Below are 25,375 nucleotides of genomic sequence, written 5' to 3'. Positions count from 1 at the left end.
ACAGAATGCATAGTACAATAGCGCTGGAGGGGTTAAAAAATAAAAAATAAAATTTAACTCACCTTAATCCACTTGATCGCGCAGCCCGGCTTCTCTTCTGTCTTCTTCTTTGCTGTGTGCAGGAAAAGAACCTGTGGTGACGTCACTCCGGTCATCACATGATCCATCACCATGGTAAAAGATCATGTGATGACCGGAGTGACGTCACCACAGGTCCTTTTACTGCACACAGCAAAGAAGAAGACAGAAGAGATGCCGATCTGCGTGATCAAGTGGATTAAGGTGAGTTAAATTTTTAAAAAATTTTTTAACCCCTTCAGCGCTATTGTACTATGCATTCTGTATTCAGAGAGCTATTATTTTCCCTTATAACCATGTTATAAGGGAAAATAATACAATCTACACAACACCGATCCCAAGCCCGAACTTCTGTGAAGAAGTTCGGGTTTGGGTACCAAACATGCCGATTTTTCTCACGCGCGTGCAAAACGCATTACAATGTGCAAAACGCATTACAAAAATCGCGCATGTTCCCGAAACACACTCGCACCATTTCCAGCAACGCCCGTGTGAAAGAGGCCTATGGGTTTTTCATTATTTTGCAGTCCGTTTTTCATGGATCCGTTGTTCCGTTTTTTGTTTCCGTTTTGTTTCCGTTTCATTTTTCTGTTCTGTTTTTCCGTTATGGCATATACAGTATACAGTAATTACATAGAAAAAATTGGGCTGGGCATAACATTTTCAATGGATGGTTCCGCAAAAACGGATACGGAAGACATACGGAGTACATTCTGTATGTGTTCAGTTTTTTTTGCGGACCTATTGACTTGAATGGAGCCACGGAACGTGATTTGCGAGCAATAATAGGACATGTTCTATCTTTCAACGGAACGGAAAAACGGAAACGGAATACATACGGAGTACATTCCATTTTTTTTGCGGAACCATTGAAATGAATAGTTCCGTATATAGACCGTATGCGGAACACAAAAAACGTCCCGCAAACGGAAAAAGGCCTTAAGCTCAGATATATTATAGCTTTTGGGGAGGGCGTCCTGTATTAAAGATGTTTCCCATTAAAGAGGTTTTCAAGGAATGATTTAAAATGGCCACAAGCAACCTGTCCTAGAATGTCAGCAGAACTGATTGTCTCCACTTGGAGAGCTGGGGATGAGGCGAGGCTGCCTCACTGCACAGTATATTGCTCTACAATAGATGGTAATGATCCTGAATACGATATGCCATAAAGACTGAGCAGCCTGACAGGCACTCTCACTAATGAATGCAAGTGCCAGAGTGTAGTGTGTAGTGAGGCCCCGCCCTCTCATCTCCCTAGGCAGCTCTGCAAATGGAGGCAAATAGACCTGCTCGCATTCTAGGACAGGTGACTGACAGCCATTTCAGATCATTCCTTTTAACAACATTTATGACCTATTTATCACCTATGATAGGTAATTAATGTATGATCCCCGGCAACCATACAATTATCACCTATCCTATGCTTATTACTAGACAGTGCGTTCATTAATTTAGTTGGTTGCCTAAAAAAAGAAAGCATCAAGGAGATGACAACACTAACTTTGCCACCAGCAATTTTGCCCTACAAAATTTCCATTGGTGGAATGTAGATAATGGGATGTCATTGGATGAGAAACCAGCAACATACTATAAACATACAAAGATTTTCCTAAATTGACATTAAGGCATAATCTTATGTATCACATTTGAAGTCTGGAAGGTGTCATGATGGTCAAAGGTATGTCCTTTAAAAAGATGGTGTGCTGTTTGTGGGAGTTGGGAAGTTAACATTCAAATGAATAGCTAGAATTATCATCAGATCTCAGTAGTTGCAACAACTCCAGGTACAGACAATGCCCGCAAATGTCATTATGGTGTCCAAAATCAAAATTGATTGATCTATCATAGGAAAACCTGCCAAGATCTCCTCAAAGAGCAAGATAGCTGTCTTACATGACCTTCAACTATACGGCCTAGGTCTAGTGATTGGTCACTACATGTTTCCATGACGTTTGATTTCAAAAGATGATCACTGAAATGGCCTTAGAAGGTTAACTCTAGTGATCACTATCTAATTGTACTTTCCTATAAAACCACTTTTGATACTCTTCACTTTGAAGAGATTTTTAATTAGCCTTGGGTAATGTATGAACATAAATGTATGGTTTATGTATGTATGATCTTGTTGATTGATGTTGGTGGTCCATAAACCATGGTAAAAGTCCACCTAAATATTAGGTGTTACAAAGTTATCTTTAACTCTACATATTCTGTCTATACTGTATTTGGTCATTTGTATGTGGGTATAGTATACCTATCAACATAAATGGTAAGAATAGTTTTTGTACAAGTTTTAGAAAGTATGAGAACAGTACATCGTGTTTCGTAATATTATGAAACTCTGAAATGGCAGCATTAAGATTACTTTCCAGCTTATGTGTTAAGTCATAGGGTGTGTGAATACCAAAAATTACATCACCCATAACTTTAAGTCTCTTGAAAAGTCAAACCACAGTGCTTAGAGTAGAAGGTTCCTCATTCTGTCTCTGCTTGCTTGGCAGGGATTTGAGGTACTCAAGGTGGCGTCGGGCATCCTCCTGGTTCTGGCGTACATAATACACCAAGTATGAGATAACCATAGCAAACCATCCAAACATTGTGACCAACATGGCCACATCTGTGGTCTTCTTATAGGCATTGCACAGGTCCACATCTTTAACCACCTGCAGGAAGGGTTTTCCAGCATGCTCCTCTAGCACAGAACTAGCACAGACAATCCCATTGGAGGAACTTGGGTCCAGTTCAACCATCCTGATCAATTCCTGAAGATCACAGTCACACATCCAAGGGTTGCCAGAAAGATTTGTTCTGGCCTTTAAGTTAGCAAAGACCTCCTTGTTGACTGATACTAGCTTGTTGGAAGACAGGTCCAGTGAGAGTAAGTGATCGCTTAAACCCCTGAGAGCAGTAACCTCCAAGTGACCCAATGAGTTGTGTGAAATATCTAGCTCCATTAGAACAGGGAGGTTACGGAAAGCATCTGAAGGGAGGTAGGTTATCTGGTTGAAGTCTAAATATAGGCGATTAGTGTCATTAGGAATGTCTTTGGGTACTTCTGTGAGCTGGGCATTGCTGCACCTCAGAATCTTGTACCCGTCCTCCTGGGAGGAATGACATCCTTTGGGAAATGTTGTTGCTGGCTGGAAACAGAGAGACATGAGGACCAAACTGTGTAAAAGCAGCCATGTTGCCAGTGAGCGACGAAGGTACCAGTCCAAGAAAGGCATGGCCGGCCAGCAGCATACTCAGGAAGGTGGGATTTTGAGGATGATGCTCCGATACTTGGGGAACATGGGGTATTTACATCTTTCTCTAGAAGAAAACAAACCAAGAGTGAAGATAATAGCACCTAGTTATATTTACAAATTTAGACGGCAACATGTGAATCAGTTTGGGCTTCTCTTCTGGCATTTGTGTTCTACAACATTGATATCAAAACATATACCTTTCATGTCCTACACCAGCTACATAAGAACATGTATATCCATCCCGCCCAGACTCCTATAATACGTTTTATCTCTTTATTTCTCCTATTACACAAACATCGGACATCAGGACATGTATCTCTCACCTCAGCCTAATACACTGAGATGAGAGCACAAGCCACTTCATTCTCCCTTTAAACAAAGCAGCTTGTTGTGTAGACCTGTACCTCTTATCTTCACTTAATACAGTTATCTGAGATGCAACTTGACTTTCGCTAAAACATTGACATCAGGAGCCCAAATTATTTTACAGAAGTGGACACATCAGCTCTCCTGACATGTCTGTTTTAATTAATACTTATATACATATTCCTCATGAAATAACAATCCTGCAGCATATGTTATTAGAACTTTGTATTGTGTGTAGTGTTTCTCTGTTATTTCTCCTGAAAATGTATCTAAAAATTCACAACTGCGCATAACCATTCCCCTTGTCAGCAAAACATCTCTACATAACGTGACACTATCAGCACTGATTGAACATTGTCAGATTTGCAGGTACACACCCCACTGAAATGTGCATGGTAACATCCAGTTTTATATTAATATATTTCCAGAAGGAATAACAGAGGGACAGCACAGTGATGCTTCCCATTTCTTATTTCTTGGAGAATGCAAATACTGTACTTACCAAAACAGGCAAGTCAGGGAATCTGGCAGGTCCACTATTATCTCTTCTCCTATGCAGTTAAGGGTATGGTATCATCTCAACCTCTCTTATTACATAACATAATCAGTTTTCCTTTGCTTGGCATGAATGCAGACAAGACATATGCAGAAGACAGTTTCTGTAACTTAATTAAATCAGACAAGTTTTTGCTAGGGACAGCACAAGCTATGTAGTTCTGATACCAGCAGCAATATGCCAACATGATTATGTAGAGGTTGAATTTGTATTATGTAACCAGTAGTGTTGATTGAGCACCAAAGTGCTCGGGTGCTCTGGTGCTCGAGTAGAACACTTTGGGATGCTCGGGTGCTCTGCAGAGCACCAGAGCACAATAGAAGTCAATGGGAGAACCAGAGCATTAAACCAGACACCCCCTGCTCTGAAGAGGGGAGGGTGTCTGGTTAACAGGAAAAGGTCAGAAATTGATGGAAACACCACTGAAATGGTTTAGGAACAGCATGGGGAAGATGTCTGGATGCATCTTGGACTCCCAGATCGCTGCTGGGAACGATGTTGTCTGAGTACGCCACTTTTACAGACTGACAATAATACGCACAAAACCGAAGATAAAATCGATTTTAGAGGAAAAATTGTTAGGAAACATTCTTTACTGTATATTTACTTGTATATAAAGTAAGGATCGACCGATTATTGGTTTTACTGATATTATCGGCCGATATTCAGGATTTTCAAAGTTATTGGTATCGGCATCTATTTTGCCGATATGCCGATAACGAATCGGAAACGAGGATCGCGCTGCTGTCAGCGCGATCCATGTTCTTTCAGCAGCACAGGGGAGAAGGAAGCAGTGTCTCCCTCCCCCCTGTGCCGCTGCTGCCTCTGCCACCAATGAAAGGAGAGAGGAGAAGAGGAGGGAAGGTGCTGTGGCCACTGTGCCACCAATGATGTTAACTCACTCATTCAAATTCCACAGGAGGCGGGAGCTGGCTGCAGAATCATATAGCCGCACTCGACCTCTATGACAAGTAGCTGCAATCAGCGGCAGTTAACCCCTGCCGCACCTGAGGGGTTAAATGCCACGGATCGCAACTACCGCTCATAGAGGTCGGGTGCGGCTATATGATTCTGCAGCCAGCTCCCGACTCCGGTACATGAATTAATGCGTGCAGTGCCCCCCCCCAAGCCCAGTATTAAAAACATTAGTGGCGCAGTGCGCCCCCCCCAAGCCCAGTATGAAAAACATTGGTGGCACAGTGCGCCCCCCAGTATTAATCATTGGTGGCAGTGGTCACAGGGTCCCCTCCTCCTCATTTGTGGCAGTGGCAGCTTCTGATCGGAGCCCCAGCAGTGTAAGCCTGTGTCACTACCAGAGCTTTGGGACGTTCTCACAGCTCTGTTTCTCCACCCCTGTGATGATGTCACTACTAGAGCTGGGAGGAGTTTTCTGTTTCCTTCCTCCCAGCTGTTTCTCCTCCGTTTGATTTCCCTGCCTTTATATTCCCCCTCCTCCTATTGTAGGTGTGGATTATATTTCTCATTTGGGTTGTAGCTCTTGCTTGAGTATCTTCCCTTGTATGCTATCCTTTCACTGGACCTGTGTTCTGCTGCAGCAAGTACTCCGGATATTGCCAGCCTGTCTTTGGATCCGTCTTCACTGCGGCTGCAGCCCTTCAGCTAAGTGTGCAGACATTGCTGTGTATCTGTGTGTTTTCTGACTGGATCCGAGGCGACCACGGTTCCCTCCATATACTGAGCAGGACACCGGTGGCCGTGCCCCTTCCACTATTGTAGGGGTTACAGTGGCCATCAGTCTTAGGTACGCGGGCATGCCTCCTTCCACCATTTGGATCCGGGCATGGGCTTAGCAGCATAGGGAGAGCTTTTGAGGGTCGGACAGGGGTCACCCTTTATTCTCCCTAGTTTAGGTCCGGTCAGTAGCTCTATTTTCTGTGCATGCTCTTGTTGCTCACACACAGCCGTGACAGCCTGGGGCTCTGATCGGTTACCATGGCAGCCAGGACACTACTAAAGCCCTGGCTGCCATAGTCAGCTCCATGCTGCTGTGTGCACAAAGCACAGAGCAGCAGGGAGAGTGTAAACTCCTATTCACCCGAATAGAGATCTATCAGGGTGAATAGGACAAAATATTAAGTATAAATGAAAAAGATAGATTTACAAAAAAAAGCTATAAATAAACATGTTAAATTTTCAGCAGATTTGTGTAGGAATTTATTTTATTTTTTTTCAAAAATGAAAATGCACAAAATATCGGTATAAATTATCGCCTATCGGCCTGAAAGTTCACAGATTATCGGTATCGGCTCTAAAAAAATCAATATCGGTCGATCCCTAATATAAAGTGCAAGTGCTGCCAAAAATTACAAGGAAGAAGCACTCCGATACAACCTGTATATCACATAAAGGAGGGCCTCATTCACATTGTGCTACAATTGTTCAGGTAGTGGAACTTCTACACTCATAAAGCCTATGCACTAAGTGAAAGAGCTGCCAAAAATTACAGGCACTCCAATACACCCTTTATTCCCTCCATATACTGAGCAGGGCACCGGTGGCCGTGCCCCTTCCACTATTGTAGGGGTTACAGTGGCCATCAGTCTTAGGTACGCGGGCATGCCTCCTTCCACCATTTGGATCCGGGCATAGGCTTAGCAGCATAGGGAGAGCTTTTGAGGGTCGGACAGGGGTCACCCTTTATCCTCCCTAGTTTGGGTCCAGTCAGTAGCTCTATTTTCTGTGCATGCTCTTGTTGCTCACACACAGCCGTGACATTATAATCCACCAAAACCGTCTTTTTTGACATGGATCCGCTTTCTGGCCTGGTTGACCGCATGCAGGGTCTTTCTTTGGAGGTAGCGGATCTCCGTCAATCTATGACTCAGCTTCAAGCATTGGGCTCTGCTCCGGCCCATGGAGTCTGTTGCGAGCCAAAGGTCTCACTTCCGGAAACGTTCTCCGGGGGCAGTGAGAGTTTTGTTTGCTTCAGAGAGGCATGCAAACTCCATTTTTGCTTGTGTCCACATTCCTCTGGTAATCAGGAGCAGAGGGTGAGGATTGTCATCTCCCTGCTCAGGGGTAATGCTCAGACTTGGGCTTTTTCGCTGCCATCAGGGGATCCCTCCCTTCGATCCGTGGAAGGATTTTTTGTGGCCCTGGGGCAGATATATGATGACCCGGATCGTGTTGCTCTGGCCGAATCTAACTTACGTTTTTTATGCCAGAGCAAACTGTCTGCGGAGCTTTATTGTTCTGAATTTCGGAGATGGGCAGCTGATTCAGGTTGGAATGATGCTGCACTCCGGAGTCAGTTCTGTCATGGTCTCTCAGAGAGATTGAAAGATGCGTTTGCTTTCCATGAGAGACCAACGTCCTTAGAGTCTGCCATGTCACTGGCGGTACGCCTTGACAGGCGTCTAAGAGAAAGAAACGAGACCTCTCTGTCCAGCCATTGTCAGTCTAGGGGCAGTGGTGCGGACTCATTCAGTGTGCAGGGGCCTCATCCTGTCTCGCTCCCCTCTGAGGAGGAGCCCATGCAGCTAGGTCGACTTGCCCCTGATAAAAGAGGATTTAGTCCTCAGAGTATGGTGTGTTTTTGTTGTGGGGGCATAGGTCATTTGGCAAATGTTTGTCCGTCTAGGAGATTCTTGAACTGTACTAAGAGCGATAATAAGAGAAAAACCTCAAAAGGTAAATCATCAAACTCTGCTTCATCTGCTACTTTGGGCAAAGTTGATGTAGGAATTGATGCTTTTTCTCTGACCTGCAGTTCCCATTTTCTCCTGTCTGCCAGGGTGGCGCTAGAGAGCAAAGTCATTTCTTGTGAGATTTTTGTTGATAGTGGAGCGGCCGTCAATCTTATTGACACTCAATTTGTAGCCATGCATGGTTTTCAGGTTTGCACATTAGAAAAGGATATACCTGTTTTTGCTATTGACTCTGCTCCACTCTCACAGAGATCTCTGAAGGGCATTGTTCACAATATCCGGTTAGCTGTAGGTGACACTCATGTGGAGGATATATCTTGTTTTGTCCTTAACGGATTGCCTTCTCCTCTAGTTTTGGGGTTACCCTGGCTCACTAGACATAACCCCACTATTGATTGGCAAGGAAGGCAAATAAATGAGTGGAGTGACTTTTGTAGAGAGAATTGTCTTACAGCGACTTTTGCAGAGGTGTCTACTAAAACTGTGCCATCATTTCTCTCTGATTTCTCGGACGTGTTTTCCGAGAGCGGTGTTCAGGAGCTACCTCCTCACCGGGAGTTTGACTGTCCCATTAACCTCATTCCCGGCGCCAAGCTGCCAAAAGCTCGCCTCTACAATCTCTCACAACCGGAAAGAATCGCAAAGCAAACCTATATCTCCCTCAAAATCACCTGTTGCCGCTGTTTTTTTTTTTGTTAAAAAAAAAGATGGCTCTCTGAGACCTTGCCTAGATTTTAGGGAGCTGAACCGTATCACGATTCGCGATCCCTATCCCCTTCCCCTGATCCCGGACCTCTTCAACCAAATTGTTGGGGCCAAGGTTTTTTCCAAATTGGATTTGAGAGGCGCGTACAACCTGGTCAGGGTCAGAGAGGGGGATGAATGGAAAACGGCCTTTAATACCCCTAACGGGCATTTTGAGAATCTCGTTATGCCTTTCGGCCTGATGAATGCTCCAGCCGTCTTTCAGCATTTTGTTAACAGTATTTTCTACCATTTAATGGGGAAATTTGTATTGGTGTATATTGATGATATTTTGATTTTTTCCCCTGATGTTCAGACCCATCAGGATCATCTTTTTCAGGTTCTGCAGATTCTGCGGGAAAATAAATTGTACGCCAAGCTGGAGAAATGTGTTTTTATGGTATCGGAGATTCAATTTCTGGGTTTTCTCCTCTCTGCTTCTGGTTTTCGCATGGATCCGGAGATGGTCCGTGCTGTACTTGAGTGGGAGCTTCCTGAGAATCAGAAGGCATTGATGCGCTTTTTGGGTTTTGCGAACTATTACAGAAAGTTCATTTTGAATTATTACTCTGTGGTCAAACCCCTCACTGACATGACAAAAAAGGGGGCGGATTTTTCCTCTTGGTCGGAGGAGGCGCTTGCAGCTTTTTCTAAGATTAAAGAGAGTTTTGCATCTGCTCCCGTCTTGGTGCATCCTGATGTTTCCTTACCTTTTATTGTTGAGGTGGATGCTTCCGAGGTGGGTGTGGGTGCGGTTTTGTCCCAGGGCCCTTCTCCTGCCAAATGGTGACCCTGTGCCTTTTTCTCTAAAAAACTCTCCCCGGCAGAGAAAAACTATGATGTGGGAGATAGGGAGTTGTTGGCCATCAAGTTGGCTTTCGAGGAATGGCGCCATTTGTTGGAGGGGGCCAGGCACCCTATCACCGTTTTTACCGACCATAAGAATCTGGCATACTTGGAGTCGGCCAGGCGTATGAATCCGAGACAGGCCAGATGGTCTCTGTTCTTCTCCAGATTCAATTTTGTCGTCACATTCCGCCCTGGGATCAAAAATGTGAAGGCTGATGCTCTCTCTCGCTGTTTTCTGGGAGGAGGAAACTCCGAGGACCCGGGTCCCATTTTGGCGGAGGGGGTAGTTGTTTCTGCTCTATATTCGGATTTGGAGGCCGAGGTCCAGGCTGCCCAGACTGAGGCACCTGCCCGTTGTCCTTCTGGGAAGTTGTTTGTGCCTCCTGAGCTACGTCACAAACTCTTCAAGGAGCATCATGATACTGTTCTTGCTGGTCACCCCGGGAGTAGAGCCATGGTAGATCTCATTGCTCGGAGATTTTGGTGGCCGGCTCTTCGTAAGTCGGTGGAGGGTTTTGTGGCTGCTTGTGAGACGTGCGCTCGCGCTAAGGTCCCTCGTTCACGGCCTTCAGGTTCCCTTCTCCCGTTACCCATACCTTCCCGTCCTTGGACACACCTGTCCATGGACTTTATCACGGATCTTCCTCGTTCCTCAGGGAAGTCGGTGATCCTGGTGGTGGTGGACCGTTTTAGCAAGATGGCTCATTTCGTACCTTTCCCTGGTTTACCCAATGCTAAAACGTTGGCGCAAGCTTTTGTCGACCATATTGTTAAATTGCATGGCATTCCCTCTGATATTGTTTCCGATAGAGGCACGCAGTTTGTGTCCAGGTTCTGGAAGGCTTTCTGTTCTCGCCTGGGGGTTCGGCTGTCCTTCTCTTCTGCTTTTCACCCGCAGTCGAATGGTCAGACTGAGCGCCTCAATCAGAATCTGGAGACATATTTGCGCTGTTTCGTGGCAGAGAACCAGGAGGATTGGTGTTCATTTCTCCCTCTTGCTGAGTTTGCTCTGAACAACCGCCGTCAGGAATCTTCTGATAAGTCGCCATTCTTTGGTGCATATGGGTTCCATCCGCAGTTTGGGACATTCTCGGGAGGGGCTCTTTCTGGTTTGCCTGAGGAGGAGAGATTTTCCTCGTCTTTGTCTACCTTTTGGCAAAAGATTCAGAGTAATCTTAGAAAGATGAGTGAGAAGTATAAGCGTGTGGCTGATAAGAGACGTGTGCCTGGTCCGGACCTGAGTGTGGGTGATCTGGTGTGGTTGTCTACAAGAAATATTAAACTGAAGGTTCCCTCCTGGAAATTGGGTCCCAAGTTTATTGGGCCTTATAAAATCTTGTCAGTCATCAATCCAGTTGCCTTCCGTCTTGATCTTCCACGGGTTTGGAAGATACATAATGTATTTCACAGATCTCTCTTAAAACCATATGTCCAGCCCACGGTACCCTCCTCTTTGCCTCCTCCTCCGATTTTGGTTGATGGCAATCTGGAGTTTGGAGGTTTCCAGAATTGTGGACTCTCGCATTGTCCGCAGTTCTCTCCAGTACCTCGTTCATTGGAAGGGTTATGGTCCTGAGGAGAGGATGTGGGTTCCGGTGTCGGACATTAAAGCCACTCGCCTCATCAGGGCATTTCATAGGGCTCATCCTGAGAAGGTGGGTCCTGGGTGTCCGGAGTCCACCCGTAGAGGGGGGGGTACTGTCACTACCAGAGCTTTGGGACGTTCTCACAGCTCTGTTTCTCCACCCCTGTGATGATGTCACTACTAGAGCTGGGAGGAGTTTTCTGTTTCCTTCCTCCCAGCTGTTTCTCCTCCGTTTGATTTCCCTGCCTTTATATTCCCCCTCCTCCTATTGTAGGTGTGGATTATATTTCTCATTTGGGTTGTAGCTCTTGCTTGAGTATCTTCCCTTGTATGCTATCCTTTCACTGGACCTGTGTTCTGCTGCAGCAAGTACTCCGGATATTGCCAGCCTGTCTTTGGATCCGTCTTCACTGCGGCTGCAGCCCTTCAGCTAAGTGTGCAGACATTGCTGTGTATCTGTGTGTTTTCTGACTGGATCCGAGGCGACCACGGTTCCCTCCATATACTGAGCAGGACACCGGTGGCCGTGCCCCTTCCACTATTGTAGGGGTTACAGTGGCCATCAGTCTTAGGTACGCGGGCATGCCTCCTTCCACCATTTGGATCCGGGCATGGGCTTAGCAGCATAGGGAGAGCTTTTGAGGGTCAGACAGGGGTCACCCTTTATTCTCCCTAGTTTAGGTCCGGTCAGTAGCTCTATTTTCTGTGCATGCTCTTGTTGCTCACACACAGCCGTGACAGCCTGGGGCTCTGATCGGTTACCATGGCAGCCAGGACACTACTAAAGCCCTGGCTGCCATAGTCAGCTCCATGCTGCTGTGTGCACAAAGCACAGAGCAGCAGGGAGAGTGTAAACTCCTATTCACCCGAATAGAGATCTATCAGGGTGAATAGGACAAAATATTAAGTATAAATGAAAAAGATAGATTTACAAAAAAAAGCTATAAATAAACATGTTAAATTTTCAGCAGATTTGTGTAGGAATTTATTTTATTTTTTTTTCAAAAATGAAAATGCACAAAATATCGGTATAAATTATCGCCTATCGGCCTGAAAGTTCACAGATTATCGGTATCGGCTCTAAAAAAATCAATATCGGTCGATCCCTAATATAAAGTGCAAGTGCTGCCAAAAATTAGAAGGAAGAAGCACTCCGATACAACCTGTATATCACATAAAGGAGGGCCTCATTCACATTGTGCAACAATTGTTCAGGTAGTGGAACTTCTACACTCATAAAGCCTATGCACTAAGTGAAAGAGCTGCCAAAAATTACAGGCACTCCAATACACCCTTTATTACACATAAAGGAGGGCATCATACACACCCTTGAAAAATTATGATTGATGGCCTGCTGGTGACCCTCAAAAACATTAGGAGCAAGGGCCTGCTGGTGACCCTCTAAAACATTAGGGGTGAGGGTCTACTGCTGAACTGACCCTCTAAAACATTAGGAGCGAGGGCAGCCTAATAAGCATGTTGATATGATAGAGAAGGAGGAGGAGGACGAGAAAAGAAAGATTGAACCATATACCCTTTTTTGTAGTTGAAGGGGTGCATGGGAATACAGTGTATTCAATACACCATAAAAGCCACATTTAAAGTGCCTTTATGTTCAGCCGCTTTTCTCTAGTGGAGTAGAGAAGTCAGGGGCAATCCAGGCCTTGTTCATTTTGATAAGAGTCAACCTGTCAGCATTTTCAGTTGACAGGCGGATGTGCTTATCAGTTATTATGCCCCCAGCAGCACTAAATACCTGCTCTGACAAAACGCTGGCGGCAGGGCAGGCCAGCACCTCCAAGGCGTAGCCACATATCCAGCTTGGACACTCAATAATTGTAAGGCACAGAGGGATCACTGAGGACGCTGAACTGGTCTGCTACGTACTCCTTCACCATCTTCCAAAACCTTTCCCTCCTTGTGACACTAGGCCGCGCATCAGGATGAGGGTGCTGGCGGGGTGTCGTGAAACTGTCCCAGGCCTTGGAGAGTGTTGCCCTGTTGGAGCTGCTGTGTGTTCCCCTCGTCTCCCCTCCTTGGTTGCCCAAGTAACTACGTACTCTGCCGCCAGCGTTGTCAGCTGGAAATTTGTGGAGCAATTTTTCAACAAGGACCTTCTGGTATTGCACCATTTTGATAGTCCTCTCCACCACAGGAATGAGAGATGAGAAGTTCTCTTTGTAGCGGGGGTTCGAGAAGGGTGAACAACCAGTAATCGATGTTGGCCAAAATGCGTATAACACGAGGGTCACGGGAAAGGCAGCATAACATAAAGTCAGCCATGTGTGCCAGAGTCCCAACAGACAAGACTTCGCTGTTCTCATCAGGACTCTCAATCTCCACATCCTCTTCGGCCCATCCACGCTGAACAGCTGGAATAGACCTGATATGGGTACTACCCTCTGTAGCGGAGGCAACCGTCTCCTGCTCCTCCTCCTCATCATAATCCAATTCACGCTAAGAAGACAAACTGAGGGTGGTCTGGCTATCACCCTGTGTACTGTCTTCCCCCATTTCCACCTCTTCCACATGCAAAGCGTCTGCCTTCATTGTGAGCAGTGAGCGTTTCAGTAGACACAGAAGTGGGATGGTTACGCTGATTATAGCGTTATTGCCGCTCACCATCTTTGTCAATTCCTCAAAGTTGTGTAAAACCTCACAGAAGTCAGACATGCATGCCCACTCGTCGCTTGTGAATAGCGGAAGCTGACTGAAAAGGTGACGACCATGTTGCAGCTGGTATTCCACTACTGCCCTCTGCTGCTCACAAAGCCTGGACAACATGTGGAACGTGGAGTTCCAGCGCATGCTCACGTCGCACAACAGTCGATGAGCTGGCAATTGCAAGCGCTGCTGCAGTGTTGCCAGACCGGCGGCAGCTGTAGATGACTTGTGGAAATGGGCACACAAACGACGCACCTTCACCAGTAGCTCAGGCAAATTGGAGTAGATTTTGAGAAACTACTGAACCACTAAGTTGAACAGGTTGGGGTAGGCATGGTATGTGTGCGAGCTTGCCGAGCTCCAAAGCCACCATCAAATTACGGCCATTATCAGACACAACCATGCCTGGTTGTAGGTTGAGTGGCGAGAGCCACAGCTCAGTCTGGTCCCTTATACCCTGCCACAGCTCTGCGGCGGTGTGCCGTTTGTTATCTAAGCAAATTAGTTTGCTGCTGCTTCCCCACTGCAGTGCTACACTGCTTCCAGCTACTAACTGATGGCTGACTGGTGCTGCAAGATGAGAATTCAGAGTTGAAAGTGGAGGAGGAGGAGAAGGGGCGGTTGCACCCACTAATGTAGGTGGTGGCGGAAATCCTGATGGAAGTAGGGCCCGCAATCCTTGGCGCTAGCTGATGGTGCTTGCGAAGGTCCAGGTGCAGGACGGGAGGCATCCGGGCCTGCGTCTTGGACAGGGGAGTGGCCAGCACGTAACACAGGGCAAGAGGAGGCAGTGGTGTGGCCTGCAGACACTGATTGTGGACCCAGGCGTTTGGCCCACCTATTAGGGTGCTTTGATGCCATGTGGTGGATCATACTGGTGGTGGTGAGGTTGCTAGTGTTCACACCCCTGCTCATTTTGGTACGGCACAGGTTGCAAATGACAATTCTTTTATCGTCCTCACTTTCCTCAAAAAAGCGCCAGACTGTGGAACACCTACCCCTTGACAAGGGAGATTGCCGCAAGGGGGTGCTCCGGGGAACAGTTGCGGGCCTGTTTGGTGTGGCCCGCCTTCTCACTTTTGCCACCCCACTGCCTCTTCCAGCCTGTTGCGGCGCTGCAGATCCCTCCCCCTCTGTACTGCTGTCCTCACTCGGCTTGCCACCTTCCCAGGTTGAGTCAGTGATTTCATCGTCCACCAGCTCCTCTTCCTCACTCTGGTCATCCCCTTGACTTGTTGACCTAACAAGAACCTCACTTATTGACAACTGTGTCTCATCCTCATCATCAACCTCTTGAGACACTAATTACGGTTGACTTATTGGCAACTGTGTCTCATCATCATCATCCACCTCGTGAAACACTAATTGCCATTCCCCACCGTCATCTTCTTCTGACTGTGGATGCTCAAGAGTTTGGGAATCAGTGCACAAGATCTCCTCATGTTCCTCTTCAAGAGGGCTTGGCGAGAGGCCCAAATCAAGGAATGGCGATGAAAAGAGCTCCTCGGAAGATCCGAGTGTGGGATCACTTATTTGCCAAGACTCTCCATGGTGGGAAAAAGGAGGATCAGGGTGAGGATTCTGTTGACCAGACTCTTGGCTACTGAGACTGGACTTTGTGGAAGACAGGGTGGTGCTTAACCGACTGGAAGTATTATCTGCTGAAATCCAACCGACCACCTGGTCGCACTGGTGTGACTTCGAGAGTGGTGTCCTGCACCGCCCTGCAAACTGGGACATGAAGCTAGGTATCGTGGATGAGTGTGTTTCTTGTAGTCTGGCAGCAGGCACAGTTTCACTGCACCCAGGGCCACGGTTTCTGTGTGCACCATCAGCAGCATGGCCACTTCCTTGTCCCTTACTGCTCACCTTGAGCATATTAAATGGTATATATGCTTGCAAGTATGTCACAAGTACAGTAGCGCAGGTTTTGTAAGTGTATGCTCAAATAAATTACACTGAATGTCACAGATATTTAGGATGCACAAACGTTATACAGGAGATGTAGCACAGGTAATGTCGCTGTCACCAGCGGTGAAAAAATGACACTGAATGTCACAGATATTTAGGATACGCAAACGTTATACAGGAGATGTAGCGCAGGTAATGTCGCTGTCACTAGCGGCTAAGAAAAAATTACACTGAATGTCACAGATATTTAGGTTGCGCAAATGTACTACGGGAGATGTAGACCAGGTAATGTCGCTGTCACCAGCGGCTAAGAAAAAATAACACTGAATGTCACAGATATTTAGGATGCGCAAATGTACTATAGGAGATGTAGACCAGGTAATGTCGCTGTCACCAGCGGCTAAAAAAAAATTACACTGAATGTCACAGATATTTAGGATGCGCAAACGTTATACAGGAGATGTAGCGCAGGTAATGTTGCTGTCACCAGCGGCTAAGAAAAAATTACACTGAATTTCACAGATATTTAGGATGCGCCAGTGGCATAGCGTTGGTGGGGGGGGGGGGGGCGGGGGCTGTTGCCCCAGGCACCAGACTGCAGGGGGATGCTGGCAGGCCGCTGGCGCAAAATCACTAATGTTTTCACTCTGCTGCACTGCGCAGAGTGAGCGAGGAGCGGTAAACTCTCACCCCGGCTTAAGGAGCGCGCACCCTGATGAATCACCAGGGCACGCACGGCTGTACGCACTGGCACTGATATAGGCTCCGCCCACCCTCCAGACACTGTGGAGCAAGAAGAACTAAGAGAAGATGGCTGTCGCTTCAGGACTGAGCTAAGCCTGTGTGTGACTCAGCAACATCCGTCCCACGACACTGACCGTGAGTGACAGTCAGTGTCACAGACAGTTACTCACTCACACAGCACACTGACCAAGTTAAGTCCCCCTGGCCTGAGGCTCAGACCCTGAGCGACTGAGCTGAGAAGAGGGCCTTAGGCACAATTTTAACAAACTAAACAGTGCCTGGCGGCTGCCTGCTGCTTGCTGCAACACCACTCAGACCAGTTAGGGAGTGAGGGCAGAAGTAGTAGGTGACTGACTGTATTTCTTCAGTTTAACGATTGCTGCTGCCCAGAGGGGTAATTTTTTGGGGGAAAATGCGTCTCAGGCTGGGCCAATACTGGACCAGGATTAATAATGGAGGATTATTATTGTGGGGGCCTAGGTGGAATATGCACACTAGTAATATTTTTTCCCATATGCCTATTGTGCAGCAAATTCCACTTAGGCCCCCACAGTAATAATCATTTGTATTAATCCATTGTTACTCCTCTTACATGGGGGGTTGTACCTTACATGGGACTATATGCCGGATGGGCTGAAGGCAGGAGAGTGATATATCTTACATGGGACTGTATGCTGGAGGGACTGAAGGCAGGGAAGTGATGTGTCTTACATGGGACCGTATGCTGGAGGGGCTGAAGGCGGCGGGGAGTTGTATCTTACATGGGACTATATGATGGAGGGGTTGAAGGCAGGAGAGTGATGCATCTTACATGGGACTGTATGCTGGAGGGGCTGAAGGCAGTAGAGTGATGTATCTTACATGGGACTGTATGCTGGAGGGGCTGAAGGCAGGGGGAGGTTGTATCTTACATGGGGCTGTATGCTGGAGGGGGCTGAAGGCAAGGGGAGTGATGTATTTTACATGGGACTGTATGCTGGAGGGGCTGAAGGGGGCCATAATTATTACTATAATACAGAGGGGGCCATAATTATTACAATAATACTACAGAGGGGGTCATAATTATTACAATAATACTACAGAGGGGGCCATTATAATATTATTAATAATACAGAGGGTCCATTATATATTATAATTATACAGAGGGCATTATACTTATGGGTACTATGGGGGGAGGGGAGGTCTGTTATCTGAGGATGATAGTAAAGTGAGGAATCTAAAAAAAAAATCTGTGAAACTCTGCACAGACGAGACACGGCTGAAAGAAGGTGTCATGGCTGTCTAATCTCCGAATGAAGACATTGAGGAAAGTCTACATCACAGGAGATGTCACTGGATGTAAGAGGTATGTGCTGTATTCTCCTCTATATTTAATAGCGATGTAATGTCCATCCAAATATCTGTTTCACGGTAGGGATAGGCAGAGGAGATTGAGAATTTGACCCACACTGCCTCAGCCCGTCCCCAGACTTCAGGTCACACTGTGCGTGTTCTGAATTCTGGGGGCTCACACCCATCTACTACATTATCTGTACTCAGAGTTATCACTGTGTTATCTGTGGTGTTACGTAGGACTGCAGGTGACATCTACTGCATTATTTGTAAAAAGGGGCATGTCACAGGTTGGGGGGGTGTGCAATACTTGACTTGCCCCAGGTGCTGGCAACCCACGCTACGCCACTGGATGCACAAACGTTATACAGGAGATGTAGCGCAGGTAATGTCGCTGTCACCAGTGATTAAGGCCTCATGCACACGACCGTATTTTTTTGCAGTCCGCAAAAACAGGTTCTGTTTTGCCGTGATCCGTGACCGTTTTTTCGTCCGTGGGTCTTCCTTGATTTTTGGAGGATCCACGGACATGAAAAAAAAAGTTGTTTTGGTGTCCGCCTGGCCGTGCGGAGCCAAACGGATCCGTCCTGAATTACAATGCAAGTCAATGGGGACGGATCCGTTTGACGTTGACACAATATGGTGCAATTTCAAACGGATCCGTCCCCCATTGACTTTCAATGTAAAGTCAGGAGTTAATATACCATCGGATCAGAGTTTTCTCCAATCCGATGGTATATTTTAACTTGAAGCGTCCCCATCACCATGGGAACGCCTCTATGTTAGAATATACCATCGGATTTGAGTTACATCGTGAAACTTAAATCCGACAGTATATTCTAACACAGAGGCGTTCCCATGGTGATGGGGACGCTACAGGTTAGAATATACTAAAAGAACTGTGTACATGACTGCCCCCTGCTGCCTGGCAGGTGCTGCCAGGCAGCAGGGGGCAGCCCCCCTCCCCCTGTAGTTAACACATTGGTGGCCAGTGCGGCCGGCCCCCCCCCCTCCCCTGTAGTTAACTCATTGGTGGCCAGTGGGCCCCCCCCTGTAGTTAACTCATTGGTGGCCAGTGCGGCCGCCCCCCCCCCTCCCCTGTAGTTAACTCGTTGGTGGCCAGTGGGCCTTCTCCCCTCTCTCCCCCTCCTAATTAAAATCTCCCCCCTATCATTGGTGGCAGCGGAGTGTACCGATCGGAGTCCCAGTTTAATCGCTGGGGCTCCGATCGGTAACCATGGCAACCAGGACGCTACTGCAGTCCCGGTTGCCATGGTTACTTAGCAATTTGTAGCAGCATTATACTTACCTGCGAGCTGCGATGTCTGCGTCCGACCTGTCACTTACCAGTAGGAGGAGCTCCCGGCCGGACCTGTCACTTACCAGTAGGAGGAGCTCCCGGCCGGACCTGTCACTTACCAGTAGGAGGAGCTCCCGACCGGACGCAGACATCGCAGCTCGCAGGTAAGTATAATGGTTCTACAAATTGCTAAGTAACCATGGCAACCGGAACTGCAGTAGCATCCTGGTTGCCATGGTTACCGATCGGAGCCCCAGCGATTAAACTGGGACTCCAATCGGTACACTCCGCTGCCACCAATGATAGGGGGGAGATTTTAATTAGGAGGGGGAGGGAGGGGAGAAGGCCCACTGGCCACCAACGAGTTAACTACAGGGGAGGGAGGGGGGGGGCCCACTGGCCACCAATGAGTTAACTACAGGGGAGGGGGGGGCCGGCCGCACTGGCCACCAATGAGTTAACTACAGGGGGGGGAGGGGGGGGGGGCGGCCACACTGGCCACCAATGTGTTAACTACAGGGGGGGGGCTGCCTCCTGCTGCCTGGCAGCACCTGCCAGGCAGCAGGGGGCAGTCATGTACACAGTTCTTTTAGTATATTCTAACCTGAAGCGTCCCCATCACCATGGGGACGCCTCTGTGTTAGAATATGCTGTCGGTTCTGAGTTTTCACGAAGTGAAAACTCAGCTATGAAAAAGCTTTTATGCAGACGGATCTTCGGATCCGTCTGTATAAAAAGTAACCTACGGCCCGGATCACGGACCCGGATGCCAATCTTGTGTGCATCCGTGTTCTTTCACGGACCCATTGACTTGAATGGGTCCGTGAACCGTTGGCCGTGAAAAAAATAGGACAGGTCATATTTTTTTCACGGCCAGGAAACACGGATCATGGTCAATTTATTCATTAGAATATCAAGCACAGTAAGTAAAGGTGGGTTTAGCTGGGGCGAGGAGAAACCGTTTTTCCTTCCTGACAAGTGGCTGCTCATTAAATGGGGGTTAAGCTCTGCATTTACATGCAGCGATCACCTCCACAGTATGAGAACGAGTGATCACAGTAACCTCATAAAGCTGCCTTGTTTCTAGGTAGCAGAGTACTGATTAGACAGCACAATCTACTGCCAGAAACGATAATTTACTTGCAATCATCCGATGAACAAGCATCTTTCCATAGCGGAGGTAGGCTGTGGGCACCTGTGAAAAGTTATTTATTCCCAAACAATCCTTTTATGGCAGACACTATATAATATAACAACTACCTTTGGGCCCATAGCAAAATAAGATGGGGCTCCCACCTTCAAGTGTAAGAAAATCAAAACAGCAGTATAAATAGCAATAATTAAAAGGTATATATAATAGCACCACATATCATAAAACCCACATTATAGCAAAAAGCCACTTTATTGTTATTCCCCACAAAAAGGTGCACCCTTCCTACACCAGATTGGTCCCCAAAACCAATGGGCACCATAGCAGAAGCTATGGATGATATGGCTAATGTTAGACTCTTGGCAGCTACACTTTTTAAATGTTTCTTTTATTCCTCTCTCTCTCGATTGACCATTTATGAAGCAGTCAACACTGGAGTCAGAGTGTGATAAAATGAAGGAGTTGGAGTCAGAACTTTGGCTTACCAACTCCACAGCCCTGTTTGGAACATGATTGGAAAAATTCAGTTTCTATTTATATTGGTGTTGTGGTTTCTGATGGATCAGTTAGAACCCTTTTTTTGCATACTGTAACCAGGTTGCTATAGTTGCAGAAAAAACAAGTCCATTTACTGACAGCCATAAGGTAAAACTAAGCCTATGAACAAAGACACAGTATGTGTCAATACCACATCACAACTGGCCATGTAGCCCTATCCTCATATCCTATGCACAAGAGGATTCACAGTGGTACTGCTAATGTACCAATTACCTAACACAGTACATCATCTCCATCATAAGAAATTGCAGAGCAGCTTGGGAGCAAAAACTATTAGGCACACAGGCGAGTTTTCCGCGCGGGTGCAATGCGTGAGGTGAACGCATTGCACCTGCACTGAATCCGGACCCATTTATTTCTTTGGAGCTGTGCACATGAGCAGTGATTTTCACTCATCACTTGTGCGTTGCGTGAAAATCGCAGCAAGCTCTATTTTGTGCGTTTTTCACGCAACGCAGGCCCCATAGAAGTGAATGGGGCTGCGTGAAAATCGCAAGCATCCGCAAGCAAGTGCGGATGCGGTGCGATTTTCACGCATGGTTGCTAGGAGACGATCGGGATGGGGTCCCGATCTTTATTATTTTCCCTTATAACATTGTTATAAGGGAAAATAATAGCATTCTGAATACAGAATGCATAGTACAATAGGGCTGGAGGGGTTAAAAAAAAATAAAAAAAATTAAACTCACCTTAATCCACTTGTTTGCGCTCATCACATGGTCCGTCACGTGATCCATCACCATGGTAAAAGATCATGTGATGGACCATGTGATGAGCGCAGTGGCGTCATCAAAGGTCCTATTCCTCAAAGAAGAAGACAGAAGAGATGCCGGCTGCGCGAACAAGTGGATTAGAGTGAGTTAAATTATTTTAATATTTTTTTTTAACCCCTCCAGCCCTATTGTACTATGCATTCTGTATTCAGAATGCTATTATTTTCCCTTATAACCATGTTATAAGGGGAAATAATACAATCTACACAACCTTGAACCCAAACCTGGACTTCTGTGAAGAAGTTCGGGTCTGGGTACCACATTCAGTTTTTTATCACGCGCGGGCAAAACCACGCGCGTGGTTCTGTGTGTTGGTATTCTGTGCTGCACTACAGTACTATTGACACTGCCATATGGGTACATGTATTGGTCCCATCTACTTGTGTTGCCCCACCTTCTGTCAATCTACAACCACCTACATCATTGGGGTCACTTTTAGTTTTTTTTCCACTTTAAGTTCCCAGTCTGCCCCTGGCTTGGACAGATTCTTGAAAGCAGTGATGGCACTATATTCTGTTCTTTAAAATATGTGGTTATGGATGGTCTAAGCTTAGGGCATCAAATGACATCAAATAAGCTGACAATGCTTATTACTTAGATTAAAAAGCAGTGAAAAAGAAAACTGATAGCTCTGATGCCCAGGCTACATGTCCCTGGATGCCCTGTGCAGGCTCCTGTATTGCAGATATGAAGAACACGAAAGTAAACAATGGAGGACATGAGAGTTAACACTGAGAGGAAGAGGTTAAGTAGCTGATCCACAAGAACTGGCCCATCTCTTAAACCCTAGTCGTGCCTTTCACCACGACAGCTGATGGCATATAGTTATACAATTTTCATAATTTAACAATTCCTATGAAAAGGAAAATGTTTTTTTTAAAGGTGGAGCTCCCCTTGTTTGAGAGGACCAAAAAGTGAAGTTTTTTTTGTTCTAAAAGAGCGCCACTTTTGTGAATAGGCTATGCTTGGAATTGCAGCTCTGCCTTACTCACTCAACCCATGTACAAGAGTGACACTATTTCTGAATAAAAGCAACACTTCATTAAGGTTAAGAGTTATATATATATATAGTGAAAGGAATTGATATTATATTCATAATAATTCTAGAAAGCCTATGACATTTTAAGCAATTACTTACTGTTAATTAGCAATTCCACTTCCACCTGGTAAGCATAAGATCCTTCCAACCTTTCAGCCTGACTTCCTATGGCAGAACTCTACATTGAATTATTTACGTTCCTTTGGAAATGACCTTTTCTCATCAATTCATCAATCTGTCACATGTACTGTAATTACCATAGAAATATTAATAGTCAGTTCTAGAAACAAGCATTTGGAACTGTTGTGTGTCAGTTATGTTGGACGGTATAGCCTTGTATGGAAGATTTTACTGCACTCCTAGATTTTTTTTTTAAACATGCAAAAATTGTACTCTGTGAATCAGGCCTAATTTTGGCCAGTCGCATGTCATTTATCGGCTCTCTCCCCGGACTTCCCTGTAAACATGCCCTAAGAAGAGGAGGATAAGTTGCTGTCAAAACACTTACCAGGGCAATAACGGATGATGAAATCCAACATGCACGCTCTTTGTTTTGACAGTTAGGCTGCCCCAATACATGTAAATATACTGGTAGATTGCACCAGCATTTATCTAGTGTGTATGGTCAGCATTTGGCTTCACCGACTGTGCATTGCTATGACGTATGTGGGGTTTGAATACTGTGTAACCAGATCATCATCAAATCACCAGAGTGTTCACAAAAGCAGAAGATGAGTGTGTTGATGTTGCAGGAAGAAGTGGCCAGATTGTAACCTGCAATATACGAGTAGCATCCTATCGGCTGTATGTACAGCCACGCAGCATGTGCCTAGTGATTCATTTGAGTAAGATTAGGCATAATCTGCTAGCAGATGCAGGAGAATTTTAAAATGTAAAACAGTATAGTCATGGGTTCATAGTTTACAATTTCTCCAAGTGCTTGAGTAGACTTCCTCAAAGTACTCTATTTATTCCTCAATCCAGTGGGGCATAGGTCAAATGGCTTCCTGAAATGTACCCAAACGTGTGTGTCTAAGGATACTTGGAGTGATGTAAGTGGTTACATTGTGTGTATGGTACTGCAGTGTGTATCAGAGAACTACCGTATATAAATAACAGGTAATATAACAATATAAAACATGCTCAAACAGTGATTCTGCAATTGGATCCACAGCAGTCAACACTTTACAGAGATGTCACTGGAACTATAACATTTTTGGTGGCACTGTTTGGGTGTGCTAAGGGTGTTGTCATATTCACAACAAATTGCACAGATGACAGAGTTTTCTAAAGTATTACCATGACGTTTCAAACATTTGGACAATCCCCCCCCCCCCCCCCCTCTTCATTACACAAGGGAATATCCTGACTGCTATGGTTCATCACTGTGATTTGTAATAGTCAGGATCCACTGACAGGTTGATGGATTCATTAATTTATAATTGGATATTTAGTGGTTCAATGGCTGCTTGCTGTTTTCCTGACTCGGCGGAAGAATTAACCCCTTCGTGCCTTTAACATACTGAGCTAAGTCTGTACAGTTACACAGTATTACATTGTACATCAATTGTAGGAAGCCTCTGTGATGTTCTTATGTCTCTTCTAGAAAGGCTTACAGATCTGACTGTGCAAACGCAAGCTCGAGGGCACACCCTGGACTTGGTGGTAATAATAGTTTGGGTTACGACAAAGGCAAAGAATGTCTTCTTATGCAGTCATGGTACTGGGAAGTCCTTTTAACCTTTAAACACTTGTCCACTTAAATACAAGTCATGTCTATGAAGCACTGGAGCAATCCCTGAGGGAGTTCCCCCTTGTAGGAACACTCCTAGGGACAACCGACCAAATGTTCAGCAGTGCATGAACCATGAAAATTGCCTATGACAACAATTCATATCTGTTTAATTCCAAGACATTTAAAGTATCCTTTGTTATGTAATCAGTTTCTTAATACATAAAAATTTAATAAAACAAGCGTTACCTGCGTCTTCACTGGTGGCTCTGACCGGTCTTTGATATCTTACGGTAGAACAGAGTCTGGTGGTTGAATTCAGCTGAGGCTCCACAGAACAGGTCACTTAAAGAATAGATTGATTCATTCATTCATAAGCAACAGGCGTCTTGTACCCTACAAGCCGTCAACAGAAAGTTGGTGTGATAATACAGGAGCCTGCATCAAGCATAGTGATGGAGATGGTACGATAACAGAAGCTTGCCTGTTATTCCCAGGTCCTGCTGGGATTATTAGAGTGGTGAAGGGAAGTCACAGATCTCTCAGCTGTGGCCCATCCTCACCTCTTCCTAACAAGCTCTGTGTGTGTTTTCCCCGCACGAGAATGAGGTCTCTCAGCTGGGGATTGGAAACTCCGCCTGATGTGAAAGAAGGAAGGAGGGAGGGAGAGAGGTGGATGAAGAGAGAAGACAGTATGTACTGGATAGGAATATGGAGGGAAGAAGAATAGGAAGGTGGGAAGGAAAAAATGTTCTTTAAGACAGAACAGAATTGTCTGTAAAGGAGATGGAGGTATGTACTTTCACACTTGCAGCAGAGTGATCCGGCAAGCAGTTCCGTCACTGAAACTGCCTGCCGGATCAGGCAATCTGCATGCAAACGGACAGCATTTGTAGACGGATTGGGATGCGGATCAGTCTTACAAATGCATTGCAAGAACGGATCCGTCTCTTCCGGATGTCATCCGGAGAAACAAATCTGCTATATACGTTTTCACATTTTTACCGGTCTGCGCATGCGCAGACCAGAAGGACAGATCCAGCATTGCAGTATTTTTAATGCCGGATCCGGCACTGAT

General features: G+C 46.0%; 1 protein-coding gene across 1 annotated transcript; it reads right to left on the bottom strand.

Moving 5' to 3' along the window:
* Window positions 1-2,055: 2,055 nt before the first annotated feature.
* LRRC3C (leucine rich repeat containing 3C) lies at window positions 2,056-24,824 on the bottom strand. Its single transcript, XM_040436663.1, has 2 exons — window positions 24,547-24,824; window positions 2,056-3,390 (listed from the first exon to the last, which is right to left on the bottom strand). The coding sequence occupies exon 2, from the start codon at window positions 3,303-3,305 to the stop codon at window positions 2,523-2,525; it is 783 nt and encodes a 260-aa protein (XP_040292597.1). The 5' UTR covers window positions 3,306-3,390; window positions 24,547-24,824; the 3' UTR covers window positions 2,056-2,522.
* Between the last annotated feature and the right edge of the window lie 551 nt (window positions 24,825-25,375).

This window comes from Bufo bufo, chromosome 6 (assembly GCF_905171765.1).
Source record: "Bufo bufo chromosome 6, aBufBuf1.1, whole genome shotgun sequence".
NCBI lineage: Eukaryota > Metazoa > Chordata > Amphibia > Anura > Bufonidae > Bufo > Bufo bufo.
This window is presented reverse-complemented; position numbering and strand designations above follow the sequence as displayed.

Excerpts from the sequence above, each read along its gene's own strand:
- LRRC3C (XM_040436663.1), bottom strand. The coding sequence starts at position 3,305 with ATGCCTTTCTTGGACTGGTACCTTCGTCGCTCACTGGCAACATGGCTG.